This window comes from Colossoma macropomum, unplaced genomic scaffold, assembly GCF_904425465.1.
Source record: "Colossoma macropomum unplaced genomic scaffold, Colossoma_macropomum, whole genome shotgun sequence".
Classification (NCBI taxonomy): domain Eukaryota; kingdom Metazoa; phylum Chordata; class Actinopteri; order Characiformes; family Serrasalmidae; genus Colossoma; species Colossoma macropomum.
In genome coordinates this window covers 14,249,638-14,264,112 of record NW_023494810.1, presented here as the reverse complement: position 1 = coordinate 14,264,112, position 14,475 = coordinate 14,249,638, and the positions used below count along the sequence as shown (strand labels likewise).

Genomic DNA, 14,475 nt, shown 5'->3' with positions numbered 1-14,475 from the left:
CAGAGCTGCTGAAAAGTGCTCACAAAAAGATGCTACGCCTATCGGGGCTCAGGCAACCCACGGTGCTCTAAGACCCAGCGGAGACTGGGCGGGCAGGCGGGTGGAGGATAGAGGGAGGAGAGAGGAGAGGAAGAGAGGGCGGAGGGATCTGGTTACACGGCCTGCTGTTACTGGAGCAGCAGCGTGCATCAACACCGCGCAGAGAGAGAGTGAGTGAGAGAGAGAGAGAGAGAGAGAGAGTTCACTGTAGTGCAGAACAAGGACACATGCAGAGAGAGAGAGAGAGAGAGAGAGAGAGAGAGAGAGAGAGAGAGAATCGCTACACACTGTGGGAAAGTCTTAGGCAGCCATGAAAACTGTTTAAAGCTGTTTATCTGGCCAGTAACAGCACCATATAACATTAGAATAAATACAAATAAACACAAATACTGTCAAAAACTAACCAGATTTTTTTCATTTTCTGAAAAAAGTATTAGCCAGGCTAAGTTATAAGCCAAACCACTGGATGCATACAAGTCGTATGCAAAACTTTAGCCACGCCTTATCAAATTCCAAATTCTTAAGTGAAAATAAGTGAACACCTCCTCCACAGAGACACACTTCTGCACAATTAATGCACAGTTCCTGTTTACATACTGAATTTAACGTAAATATAACATAACACGCTGGCCTGAGCAAAAGCATTTATATTTTAAATTTTTTTCCAATATGCTAAACTCAGCAAATGAATAGAAATTGTGCATTAAAATGTACCAGAAAAAATGCAATATTTAAGTGTGTTCTCTGTAAAGAATGTGTTAAATTATTTTCAATCAACAAAATGTGTAATTTAATAGGCGGTGTTAATAGGTTATTTATGTTATGTAACATTTGCAAAAATAAAGTATTTATTTTATGTAACATTTCCAATCCAAGAGTAAACACACATTATTTAATAAATAATAATACTGTTACTACTACTGCTACTAATGAAGATGATAATAAGACAGATAATGGCATAATGGGCCGCCATTCAATCAGCTGCTTATTGCTATGCAGCTTGTACAGTTACAGCTCTGCTTATTGTTGTTGTCTATAATTGGTCTAAAACAGTTATTCGGTGTTCTAGACGTGCTGATGATCCCATTATGCACTCAGAAAAAAAGTGTATTGTTGCATAATTTATGACAATAACGCTAATATCTCCATATTCCTCACACCGAAGTCACATTACACTCATGAAAGTGTCTAATAATGGATGACGTGTTTAAAGACTGCAGCCTTGCACACAGTTATTATTAACTGACAGTTACTGTCTCACATAATAAATAATAAATGGCAGCTAGTTGGGGCCTGTTGGCGTTATTCTAAAGAGACAATGCTAACTGGCGTGCAACATTGTTATCCATGTTTGTTTGATGTGTTCTTGTGATACATCTTACATATACAAAGGTTTGTGCAAACAACTACATTGGAAGTGTGTAAACGTCTGTGAAAACAAGACTTTATCTCGTTGTAAATTATCAAGTAAGCTAGTTGGTGTAGCGAAGTCATGGTAAGTGGTTCCCATTAGTTTTCTGGCATCGTAAGCCATGTTTTGGTGATATATTCTTTTAAAAGTGCATTTTAGATGTAAATGTTAGATGTGTTTAGATGTGCATGTGTTGTCTGTGTAGAAGCAATAGTTTCTTACAGGTTTCTTGTGAATATTGAATGAAAGCTAGTTAAGGCTGGCTCACATTATTTAAAAGAAATCATCCAAACTGGTTTCCATTAGTATTTTGGCATTTTTGTCCATGCTTGGCTGATGTAGTCCTTTATGAATATGTCTTATACAGTGCTGTGAAAAGTATTTGCTTCTATTTTTGCTAATTTGTCACATTTAAATGTTTCAGATCATTCATAGTTTTAATAAAAGATAAAGGCAACATGAGTAAACACGAAGTACACCTTTTTACTGATCATTCCATTTATTGAGATAAAGATTTATTCAAAACTTATATCACCCATATGAAAAAGTAACTGCCCCCTAAACCTAATAACCGGTTGTGCCACACTTGGCAGCAACAACTGCAATCAAACGTTGGCGATTACTTGTGATCAGTTTTTACATCACTGTGAAGGAATTTTGGTCCACTTTTCTTTGCAGAATTTTTTAAATTCAGCTACATTGGAGGGTTTTCGAGCATGAACTGCCCGTTTAAGGTCTTGCCACAGCATCTCAATGGGAAGTCAGGACTTTGATTCATCTACTCCAAAATCTTAATTTTGTTTCTTTTGAGCCATTCAAGAGCTGGACTTGCTTGTGTGCTTCAGTTCCTTGTCCTGCTGCATGACCCAACTGCGCTTGAGCTTTAGGTCAGAAACTGACAGGCTAACATTCTCCTTCAGGATTTCCTGACATAGAGCAGAATTCATGGTTCCATCAGTTATGACAAGTCGTTCAGGTTCTGCTGAAGCAGAGCAACCCCAGATCATCGCACTACCACCACCATGTTTGACTGTTGGTGTGATGTTCTTATGGTGGAATGTGGTGTTAGCTGTATTTAGCTTTTGCCAGATGCAAAGGGACCCATGTCATCCAAAAAGTTCCACCTTTGACTCAGTCCACAGAATATTATCCCAAAAATCCTGGGGCTCGTCTAGACGCTTTTTGGCAAATGCGAGACAAGCTTTTGTGTTCTTTTTGGTCAGCAGTGGTTTGTGTCTTGCAGCTCTCCCGTGGATGCCAGTTTTGCCCAGTGTGTTTCTTACTGTGGAATCATGTACATTGACCTTAACTGAGGCAAGTGAGGCCTGCAGTTCTTTAGATGTTTGTCTGGTTTCTTTTGTGACCTCCTTCATGAGTCGTTGATGTGCTCTTGGTGAAATTTTGGTCGGCTGCCCACTCCTGGAAAGGTTCACCACTGTGAGCCTTTGCAAAGCCTTTGCAATGGCTTTGTAACTCTTTCCAGACTGGTAGATATCAGTGATTTTGTTTGGCATCTGTATTAGAATCCCTTTAGAATGTGGCATCATGTACAGCTTTTTTAGACTTTCTAGCCTGCTTCACATTGCCAGACGGGTTCTCTTAAAGTGATGTTTAGATTTAGCAGGTCTGGCAGTAATCATACCTGGGTGTGGATGGTGAAACTGTACCTAATAGTCAGTTGAATTTGGTTAACTGGTTGATTTAGTAGCAAAGGGGGCAATTACTTTTTCACATAGGGCCAGGTAGGGCTGAACAGCATTTTTTATTCAGTAAATGAAATTATCATTCAAAAACAGTGTCTGTTTACTTGGGTTTTCTTTGACTAATGTTGAAAGTAGTTTGACATTCAAGTGTGACAAATATGCAAAAATAGAAGAAACTGGTAAGGTGGCTTCTTCTTCATACTTCTTCACAGCGCTGTATATGGTGGTGATGCACTGCATAGAGGTTTGGCAATGCAAAATGCCGTTCGGAGAGGCTCATGGGATGCATGTGCCCCCAGGAAACAGGACTGTTTATGTTGTTGTTTTGGGCTGTTGATCTTTGGTAAAGGATGTGTGTTTATTTGTTATCCTGTGCCGTTTTTGGGAGCTGGTTAGTAAAATAATAGTATAAAAAATATGCCCAAAATATAATAATATTAGGGATGAAAATGTTATTAGTCTACGTGAAGTGAACACATGAAACACTCCAGTACAAGAACTATTTTTTTAAAGTTGCATAATAATAATATTTTTATATATTATTAATGTATATTTTAAACTTTAATTTAAAAAACTCTAATTTAAAAAATAATTAGATGCCTATTTGCATAACATTAATCAAATAAGCAGCTCCATGTGAAGTAATAGGCATCTGGCTGTTTAGCACAGTGAGTCCTGTATAATTATGCTACAACATTCAAACAGTGCGCATGCTCTTTACATTATTTCAGTATGATTTATTTTTAGTAGAGAAGCAGAAAGAACAGGCAGACAGACAGAAAGGCAGACAGACAGGTGGGGAAAGGAAAAGCTAGAACAAATTGTTTTTGTCCCTGGGGGATGTCTCAACCTGTAGGAAAAACAACACCACTGAGCCCGGTTACTGCACAAAGATCTCCCTCAGTGACACAAACATACAGGTGGAGAGAGGAGACAGTAATGGGGGGAGTGGATTTTCTTATAACTAATCTCCTCAGAAACATCTCCAGAAAATGAATAACTTGGACTTAATGGCTGTTTAGACTGCAAATAAAAAATGAAGGAGGTCTCTGATTTTCGCACAGTACTGTATGATTTGCAGTGTACAATCTGGACTGATATTTTTTGTGGACTACTGATGTGAAATAACCTTTTTATAGTATTTAATGTACTATGATTTCATATTGTTCTAATGGCACGGCAACACCAGTTTAAAACCAGAAGTTTCCACAATAGTTCAGCGGTAGTTTGATTTCGTTGTTCGAAACATCTGCCAGCTTATTACAAAAACGAATTATTCTGAACAGCCGTTTTCTTGTAAACATCAATTTGACAATAATACAGTTGCAATTTTTGAGGCAACAGTTAACTTTTAAATAAAACCTGAAAAACAAGGAACAACACTGGTGATTGGTTGTTGTCTATGAGCTGATTTGCATATCCGTGGCATATAGCAGTCGTATTTCAATCTGCCTGACTGCAGACGCCTTTGATGCCCAAGTGTAAATGCATGTGGTTAAAATCTTATCAGTTTACAATCCAGATTCAGGTCATATAAAACCACCAGGTGTAAACGGATTGTTTATCTTCTGAAAAGTGTCTTCACTGCTGCAGGTCGTGGATAATATTCGAGTAAATAGAGCAAAAACAAGAAGCAAAAGATCCAGACCTGGATCAGGTTTCATACCTGATCCATTACATAAGCCTGGATCAGATCAGCATGTCTCTTGTGTGTATGCACGCTGTACATGACCTTTCTCTGCTGTTTTTGAAGGTATGGCAAGATTGTGTCCACCAAGGCCATTCTGGACAAAACTACCAACAAGTGCAAAGGTAAGGATTAAAATCTTATTTAATTGTGTAATAATAACCAAATATTACTACACTGTGTGTCCAAAAGTGTCCAGACAGACCAGCTACTGTGAGATGCACCTGTTCAGTTGTGCACACTCTCCATAGAAAAGCACTGACCAATAGAATGGGGTCAGCTGCACATGATCCTAAGGTCACCATACCCAGTGCCAAGCGTGGGCTAGAGGGGTATAAAGCCCCCCAGCATTGGGCTGTGGAGCAGAGCTCCATCAAATACCTTTGGGATGAGTTGGAGTGATACAGAACCATCCACCATCAGTACCTGACCTCACTAATGCTCAATCAAATCCTCACAGCAATGTTCCAACATCTAGTGTAAAGCCTTCCCAGAGGAGTAGAGGCTGTTACTGCAGCACAAACTCACTATTAATACCTTAATTTCAGAAAAAACACAGGTGTTTTCACACTTTTGGACACTTTTGTATTTTGAATATTCACTTGTTCTGACCTTACAATTTGCACAGTAATACAATACAAATGTATTAATATATTTTAAAATAGCCTTTTAAATTGTATTTATTCAGATATATCATATTACTTACTAAACTTAAGTGTAATACATTTATGAAAAGCATTACAGTGCAATTATTTGTATGTCACTAAGCGAATGGTTAATCATTCAAATGGTAGCACAAGTAGAACCTTGTGAACCTACGTGTATCTTCTGGGTTTTATATGGGATGTTGATGATGGTAATGATTAAGCTGCTAATTATAGGGGCCTGTTATTATGTCATATTTTTATAGTCAATGCTAGCATTCGAAAATGGATGCACTACCTTTGAATGCATTTTGAAACCTTTATATACTATGGTTACATAAATATGTACAGTAACTGCTAATACTGCTAATAATCTGTGACATTCACATAATGAATATGAAACCTTCTGTATTTATGAATCGTGTGTATATTTCCAGGCTATGGATTTGTCGACTTTGACAGTCCAGCAGCAGCACAGAAAGCTGTAACTGCCCTGAAGTCCAGTGGAGTCCAAGCTCAAATGGCCAAAGTAAGTCATTTTTAATTGTAGTCCATAGTTCCCATAGTGTGGGAACTGTGGGCTGATTTTGCTCTCAGGTACTTTTTATGTAAATATCTGTCTATTCCAGTAAAACATAAACATTTCTAAAAAAAAATTTGGCCTGAATTTACCTGAAATAGCATTACAGAGAAATATAATATATTTCTGCAGAGTTCAGTAGTGCAGTAAAGTGAATAAAATGCTGATATTTCAGTCCAGTCACCCAGAGTCACCTAAGAATTCTGCTCTTCTGGAGTTGAATAAATGCATCATCAAATATCAGTTAGAAATATGTGTCAAAACTAAGCTTTGGTCCTTTTTTCTTATATGTTATCTGCACATACTGATATCAGATATCTCTGTATCTCTATCTGTCTAATAATCTATGTACAGCCCCTGTTTCTCCATTCTTACTAGTACTTAACACTTATTAGAAATGATCATCACTATGCAGCTGTTTACTTCCAGTGAACAATGTCTATAGAATCTTTGTCACAGGTGAAAAATAATGAATTATAGCTGCTCCCGTTACAGTACTTGATTTTTTCCAAAATTGTGCTTTTTTTAGTGTTGTCATAGTGATGTTACTCGTGTTGATTTCTAATAAAGGAAGCTTCAAGCTTCAGTTCCAAACGCTACCAACCAATCTTAGCTAAAATGCTAAAGTTCAAGGTAAACCTGTGAGGCAGCCCACATGAACCTTTTGAGCAGTGCACTTTTTGTAAGGCAAATAACCTTTAAACTAGTAGTGGGCAGTTTGGGCAAAATGGTTTAAGTATATATTATGGTACAGTATATTTATGCATATTTTTTTCAAATAAAACCACTTTGAATGCTTAAATAAACCTTTTTTGTAGATTAACAGTGGCGTATTATTTTGGACGTCACTTCACTTCTAATAAGAACCATATTTAATCACTAAAATAAATCAAAAATATTTTTATCGAGCAAAATTTTAAGAACAGTATGAACAATATATAGACAGATGTCAATGTTGCTTTCTGACTCTAACAGGATGAAGGCGTTTGTACCACAGCGACTTCTCTGAACGCAGCAAAAACAGTGCTGAATGTTGTATTATGTCCAAATGTCATTTGTCTCATATGTGTGTCTCTCACACTTGAGCTTTAATCTACAAGCGTCAGATGCTGCTGAATTTAGTAAATATTACAGCCGTTCACACTATCAGTTTTAGCCGAGCAGAGCCTCTCAGCTTGTAGGCCAAGACCACAGTGTCGCCTTAAGCAGCTGGCCAAGCGAGGAGCACGGAAAGCCGGCTATTCTTCATGTTAGGCTAAGGGCTAATGGCTAACCCCAAGAGACTGGCTTTTCCTCGCTTTTCCCCGTTAACTCATAGACTCAATACAATCTGATGTCGCTCCTTTGACAATAAACTGGACTAATTGACCACAGGCTACAGCTCACAACATGAGAGGTGAATAAGCATGTTTTGTCCAGTTTGTACGTTGTGTTATCTTTATTTATTTGCATATCAAAATAACCTTAATAACAAATACCTTAAGAAGCATTTCAGCCAGTATGTCGCCCACTAAAAAACATTAAAAAAAACATTATCTGACTCAACTGAATACATGAGTTACTTTTCTTTAGTGCTTTTACTTACAGTTCTTTGCAAAATTCAGAGGCCACCAATCATGTATTTCATTTCCAGTCAAAACGGGGAAGTGAATAATCACTAAAGTAGCAGCACTCTTAAGTAGGACGTTTTAATACGTGCTCTTTGTGCATGTAAACTCATGTATATGGCGCTTTTGCAATGCTGTCACAGTATATACCATACACTGTGCAACCTGCAGGCAACAAACTGACTTCCGTTGTGTTCCAATTCAATATAAATCTTGCTACGGTTTGCAGAAAGACCCTGTTATGCACTGCGTTCTGCATTATTCATTCAGTTCAGGCTTTTACCTTAGTAGAACATGGCACACTTTGCAGTCTGCCACAAAGCCTTCACCCCACTGACCTAGTTCGGTTTGCACAAGCTATTAAACAGCCATGCATCTTCAATAAATCAGCTGCACTCTGTTAGCCCTGCACCAGAGGAGCTGTTAGACTGTCCGCAGAGGCTGTTTTGTAGCATTTGAGGGTTTCTCACTGGAGTTGCTCCTTTGTTTCTGTTCAAATAACGTGAATGGAAGTAGACTGCTGTACATTTTATTTAAGAAATCCAGTGAACAGGCATTTCAAACACATAAACATGATTTTTCAAAGTAAAAAGGCAAAGCAAGGTCATTTTTTGCCGCTCAAATATGAGGAGTTTAATTAAACATAATATACACATTTAAAAAACTCGGCTCTTCAAGCTTTCTTTAGTAAAGGCAATGCTTGTATTTAGATCCATGTGTTCTATATATCTTTTTGAAAAGGATTCTGCGATTGTTGCAATGTCAAACTTGTAACTGCAACAGCACCTTTTTTGGTGCTATATAGAACCATATACAACACATTTTCCATCATGCTGAAGAACCATTTCACCATGCAAAGAACCATTACAGCATGCAAATGGTTCTATTTAGAACACATGGTTCATGAATCATTGCCTTTACTTTACTAAAGAACCCTTGAAGAACCTTTTTTAAGGCTGTAGTATATGCAGACTTGTATGACACTTTAGTGAAGGGCAGCATTCATAAGGCTACACGACACCTACGTAACAACTGACATTCACCTTTATAGACATTTATAAAGGTTTATTGCAGCTATCATCAGCTGTCATAACACTTGCAGAGGTGAAATGACATCAAAACTGACAAAGTGGCATTTATGACAACTAATACTTGGAATAAACCTTTATAAATGTTAATGTAGGTTTATTTAATGTAGGCACAAATGCTGCCTTTCAGTATCATTTTCATCATTAAATCATTTTGCGCAGTAATTATTAGTGATAGACTCTTTTATTTCTTTAAAACACCCAAAAAATCACCTAAAATGTAAAGGGAAGTGACATGATCCCCAGCACTACTATTGTTTACTGTTCAGTTTATTACTATACACTCTTAAAAAAAATGGTTCTTCAAGGGTTTTTAGTAAAGAAACTCAAAGAACCCTTTGCATGATCAAAGTGTTCTTTGCATCAAGAAAGGGTTTTTTGTATGAATTTGCTGTAGATGATTCTGTATAGTACCGAAAGGGGTTCTTCTATTGTTATGATGTCAAGCTTGTAACAATAGAAGAACTCTTTTTGGTGCTATATAGGACTCTTTTTAAAAAGGTTCTATAGAGAACCATCTACAACACATTCTCCATCAATCTGAAGAACCATTTCATGATGCAAAGAACACTTTATTTATGCAAAGAGTTCTTTGGGTGTTCATGGCTCTTTATAAAACCATTTTCTTTACTAAAGAACCCTTGAAGAACCATCCTTTTTAAAAGTGCGTGAAGAAATGTTTTGATAATGATGGGCTTTTATGCTACGATATATCATTAAAACTGCTAAACATTCCATCTCAAGTTCAAATGTTGTGTAAATAGACACTCACATGAACAGGCATTAATACATTTTATACACAAACTAAATGCTGGGGGGCTTTACACCCCTCTAGCCGAAGGGCATGGTGACCGTAGGTTGATATGCGGCTGCTCCAGAGGGTCCAGTCTATTGATCAGTGCTTTTCTACAGAGATTATATAAACTGCGTCAGCAATGGGTGCACATTCTTTCACTCATTTTTAAAGGTCTCTGCATAATTAAATGGTTAAGATGTAAACAAAGTCATGCACAGCGGTTTGATGTGAAATGGAGCATTACAGAGAAACTTAACATTAAACTCTTCAGACGTCTGGTTCCTATCATTAACACTGCGGTAGGTTTGGAGCATTTAACAACAAACCACTCTACGTCTTATACTTAAAACGCTGGATGCACTCGTTAAAAAGGCTGTCTGGATACTTTTGGGCATGCAGTGTATATTGTGCAGCGCTGTTACACATTACACAGTCCTGAAAGGCCTCCTGGCAGCCGTGCAGCTCATGCCTGTTTTATGATAGGGGTTTCTTTACCTTGGTTATATAACCACTGGCACACCCACACACAGGCACACAAACCCAGGCCCTCCATCTGAGCATGTGTGCATATTTAAAGGGCCCACATCCTATATTTTTCTTGCATTTTACTTTTTCCCCCTACTTATGTCGTTTGTGTGGTTTTATGTACCAAAAATAGTCAGAATTCTGTTCTACGTGACCCTTTTATAACCTCTTTATCCCTTAGAATTAAACAGGCTGTTTTTGTCGCTGCGCCCTTAAGAGTGATATATGCAAATAACATCTGACATCTGTGCAGTAATACTAACCAATAGGCACTCAGTAATAATGATACCAACCAATCAGGGCTCAGTAGCAGTAATGCTAACCAATCAGCTTTCAGTAGCAGTAATGCTAACCAATCAGCACTCAGTAGCAGTAATGCTAACCAGTCAGTACTCAGCTGCATTAATGCACTGTGTGATAATAACTGCAGTAAAATTCATAGCAATTTTCCAAAAACAGCCTGAGTACTTGTACAGACATAACAGCTTAAAAAACTACAGAGTAATAGACAGAACTGCAATGGAACCAGAGAAGTTTGTCAGATACTAGATGGCGCTCCTGACCGAGTCCAAAATGCATGGGTTCCTATGGACACCTATCAGCACTAAGTAACAGCAATGCTAGCCAATCAGCACTCAGTAGCAGAAATGCCAACCAATCAGCACTCAGTAGCAGAAATGCCAACCAATCAGCACTCAGTAGCAGTAATGCCAACCAGTCAGCACTCAGTAGCAGTAATGCTAACCAATTAGTACTCAATTGCAGTATTGCTAACCAATCCGCACTCAGTAGCAGTAATGCCAACCAATCAGCACTCAGTAGCAGTATTGCTAACCAGTCAGCACTCAGTTGCAGTATTGCTAACCAATCAGCACTCACTAGCAGTAATGCTAACCAATCAGCTCTCAGTAGCAGTAATGCCAACCAATCAGCACTCAGCAGCAGTAATGCTAACCAGTCAGCACTCAGTAGCAGTAATGGTAACCAATCAACACCTGTAGTTTACTGTAGAAAAAAGAAATGTACTGGTAAATTTTCTATTTTTTTAACAGAGTACATCCTTCTACTTCCCAAAATGAAAGGACATACTCACGTAAATAGCTAGAAATGTGTTTTATTTCTTGTTTTTATCCGCTTAGCTCCATTAAGGATTTGCACACAGACGCCATCTAGTGTTCTGCAGTCATTTCTTTGGAATAACAGGAGAAATAGGAAGTGACCAAGGTCCTCTTAAACTGGCTCTGACTGTCATATGACCTTATTTAGTTATCTAATGCGTCCATTCTCTGTTTTTGTGTGTGCTAAAGCAGAAACATACATGCTGTTAACACAGATAGCACACGCAGAACGCTGCTCAGTCAGACTCTGTCGTCTGATCTAACGTATATAAAAGCGTAGCAGAATGGGGGAGGGGGTTTGAAATGGAGAGAGAACGGGCTGTAGCTATGCAAATTCTAATAGAATTACACAGCAACTGACCCCCTGGTGCTTTCTGTGGGCTTTGTGTGTCCTGTTAGCCGGCCTGTGCCGTGCTCTTTGTCTGTGCGTGCGATTGTTTGGGCTTTTTGCTGGCTGGTGAGTGGGCGCTGCACTCTTGTCTGCCTTTTGTGTGCTTGTGTGCACAGTGAATAGTTCTCTTGTAGGCCTATTAAGCTGATCCCTCTGCGACTCGCAGACTGCCCGGAGAGCGCGCTGCGGACAATACTCAACCACCCACATGTTCACAATGAGACAAATAGGCCCACGCTTTTAGATACACCACACAACACGTGTTAATACAAATTTAATTGGATGGTGACAAAACTCCTGCTGTCTGCCTTGCTTTGTTTCTCTCTCTCTCTCTCTCTCTCTCTCTTTGCCTTTCTGTATCCCTGTCTGTGAATGTTACACAAGCTTTAACATGAAAACCCCATTTTCAAAATCATAATCTGTGTCAAATTCAGGAAAGGCTTCCAGAGAAATTAACATCTCCATGCTAATTTCTGCTAGCGCTCCTGTGGGTACATTAGCGCTAAGCTCACAGTGATGAACATAAACGTTTTTTGGCCATTTTACATTAAACTTGTGCATTTGAAGCTTGTAAAAGTTGTTCTATGTTTTATATGAAACTTAATTATTTGTTAATTATTGTGATTATATCTAGCAATGCCATTGTACATTAATGCATGATTGGTTGATTCCTCTCTTACTGCCTAATTATGTTGGTAGTTAATCTGACATGTAAGGCCTTCAGTCCAGCTCCTGAAAGTCCTAACCAATGAGAGGGCTCACTCACTCATCGTATGGTATTGTTACCAAGCAACCATGGACCACTGCATGAGGAGAATGTTCAGTCGCCCATCACTGTATATTGTGATCATTTCATGACTTTTTAACTTTCTGTGGTATAACAATGAACTTATGATAACACAGCACTGTTTAATACAAAAACTTTCACTTTATTAGCGCTTTTTGGTCACCAAATCACCACCGCGAGTCTGATTTAGCACCAATCCAGCGGCGCCCCTCTCCTCGTGCTGGGGCTGAATCTCAAATGGCTCCCTGCTCCCTACATAGTGGACTACGTAGGAATTTAAATATCCTGCACCCCAACGGTGCAAAATACAACTAAGAAATAGTCATTTGGGACACATCCACATTCAACAAATGATGCACTATTTGGCTATAGATGCTAAACTTTATTTTAATATTTAGAGAATACGGAGCCGTTTGGGATTCAGCCTGGGTTTGACGCTGCTTCTGACGGAAACACGAACATTTAAAGTGCGTAAGCAATTCAAGTGACATTTTTTAGGCTTTTATATGGCTGTTTTACAGTTAATCATACCGTAAGTGCTTTAATTCAAGCCTGTGATATTAATGATAGAGTTGTTTAGGCTGTTGGCTACCTGTTAGCTAGCTGACCAGCCCAGTTCTAGTTAAGAGCATAAGTTGCCAGCTGCTCAGTTTAAACAAAAAAATGGTTTAAAAACAGTATTAGGCTGCTTTGGGGTTCAGAGCTGGCCTACAGCTCTGCACACACTTTGCACCTCAATCTGCGTGTGATTTAGTGACCTGCCTAAAACAGCCAGCTGCAGTCGAGGGCTCACTTTAATGAAAATACAAAGTTAAACAGTGCAGCTACTGCAGAATTTGGAAATATATAAATAACAATAGAATAAAAAACTCCACTATAAACCAAGCACACACATTTTTGCAATGCTTAAATTGGGAAAAAAGTTCAGATCTCTCTGTTATTATTATTTTTAGCAGTTGCAGCCCTGAAATCAGGGGGTGCTGCATGCTGTGTGTAAGTATCTATTACATGGTGTTAGTATAAATGATGAGAAAAGATGTTAAAATATAGAAGTCTGTCCTTTTTTACGTACGTCTTTCATGCTTTATTTTAATTTCCAGATGTCATTACGATAAAACCACATGTGCGTCACGCGCTCAGGCACGCATGCAGTTTGTAATAGCTGATATAAACAGTATCTCAACAGACGGATAAACCAGGACACTGACGAGAGTTACAGAGGAAACACAGAGGATCCAAAAGACTGACTGGCTGATTATTTGAGTTCCATTGGAGTTGCGAAATACAGACAATATCACATTGTTTATATCACTGCATGCTGTGATATGACTTATGACAGAGAACATGGCTAAACACTCCATAGTTCCATGTGAGATGTTTAAGCCTTCAAACCCCAGAGGCCTGTATTCTTTACTATAACTACACTCTTTAAAAGATGGTTCTTCAAGGGTTCCTTATTAAAACAGTGGTTCTGTATAGAACCGTGAACACTCAAAGAACCCTTTGCATGATTAAAGAGTTCTTTGCATGATGTAAAAGTTCTTAAGATTGATGGAGAATGTGTTGTATATGGTTCTATATAGCACCAAAAAGGGCTCTTCTATTGTTATAAGCTTGACATCATAACAGTAGCAGAATCCCTTTTGGTGCTACATGGAAACACATTCTGCATCAATCCAACGAACCATTTCACCATGCAAAGAACCATTTAAGCATGCAAAGGGGTCTAGGCGTGTTCATGGTTCTGTAGAGAACTGTTGTCTTTACTAAAGAACTGTTGAAGAACCCTTTTTTTAAGAGCGTACATTTGTTGGGACACTTGTATTTTTTGTATTAAATTGTATTGTGAATGAATGAATTATAAACATGCAGGTTTTGGTTGAGAATAGTTGGAACCAGTTATTGATAATGGTAGTGTAATTGGTTGGTACATTTTATTTGTTTTTTGCATTCATGCATACATAAGCAAGCCAAACAATGTGGAAGCAATTCTTTTTTTCTCAGCAAAAACAAGCATGCTTCGTCTTTGATATTAAAATGAGTCTTATGTTTTGAGTTCATATATTATAAGCAAAAATGATGAAGCTGTTTGGTTTCTC

The 14,475-nt window shown here is 38.3% G+C and overlaps 1 protein-coding gene across 1 annotated transcript in view; it reads left to right on the top strand.

Annotated features, from left to right (window-relative positions):
* Positions 1 to 14,475, top strand: part of rbms2a (RNA binding motif, single stranded interacting protein 2a) — a 75,055-nt gene that overhangs the window by 41,363 nt on the left and 19,217 nt on the right. Inside the window, exons 3-4 of the mRNA XM_036560025.1 lie at positions 4,907 to 4,965; positions 5,922 to 6,013. Coding sequence (XP_036415918.1) covers positions 4,907 to 4,965; positions 5,922 to 6,013 — 151 coding nt within the window. The remainder of the gene's footprint in view (positions 1 to 4,906; positions 4,966 to 5,921; positions 6,014 to 14,475) is intronic.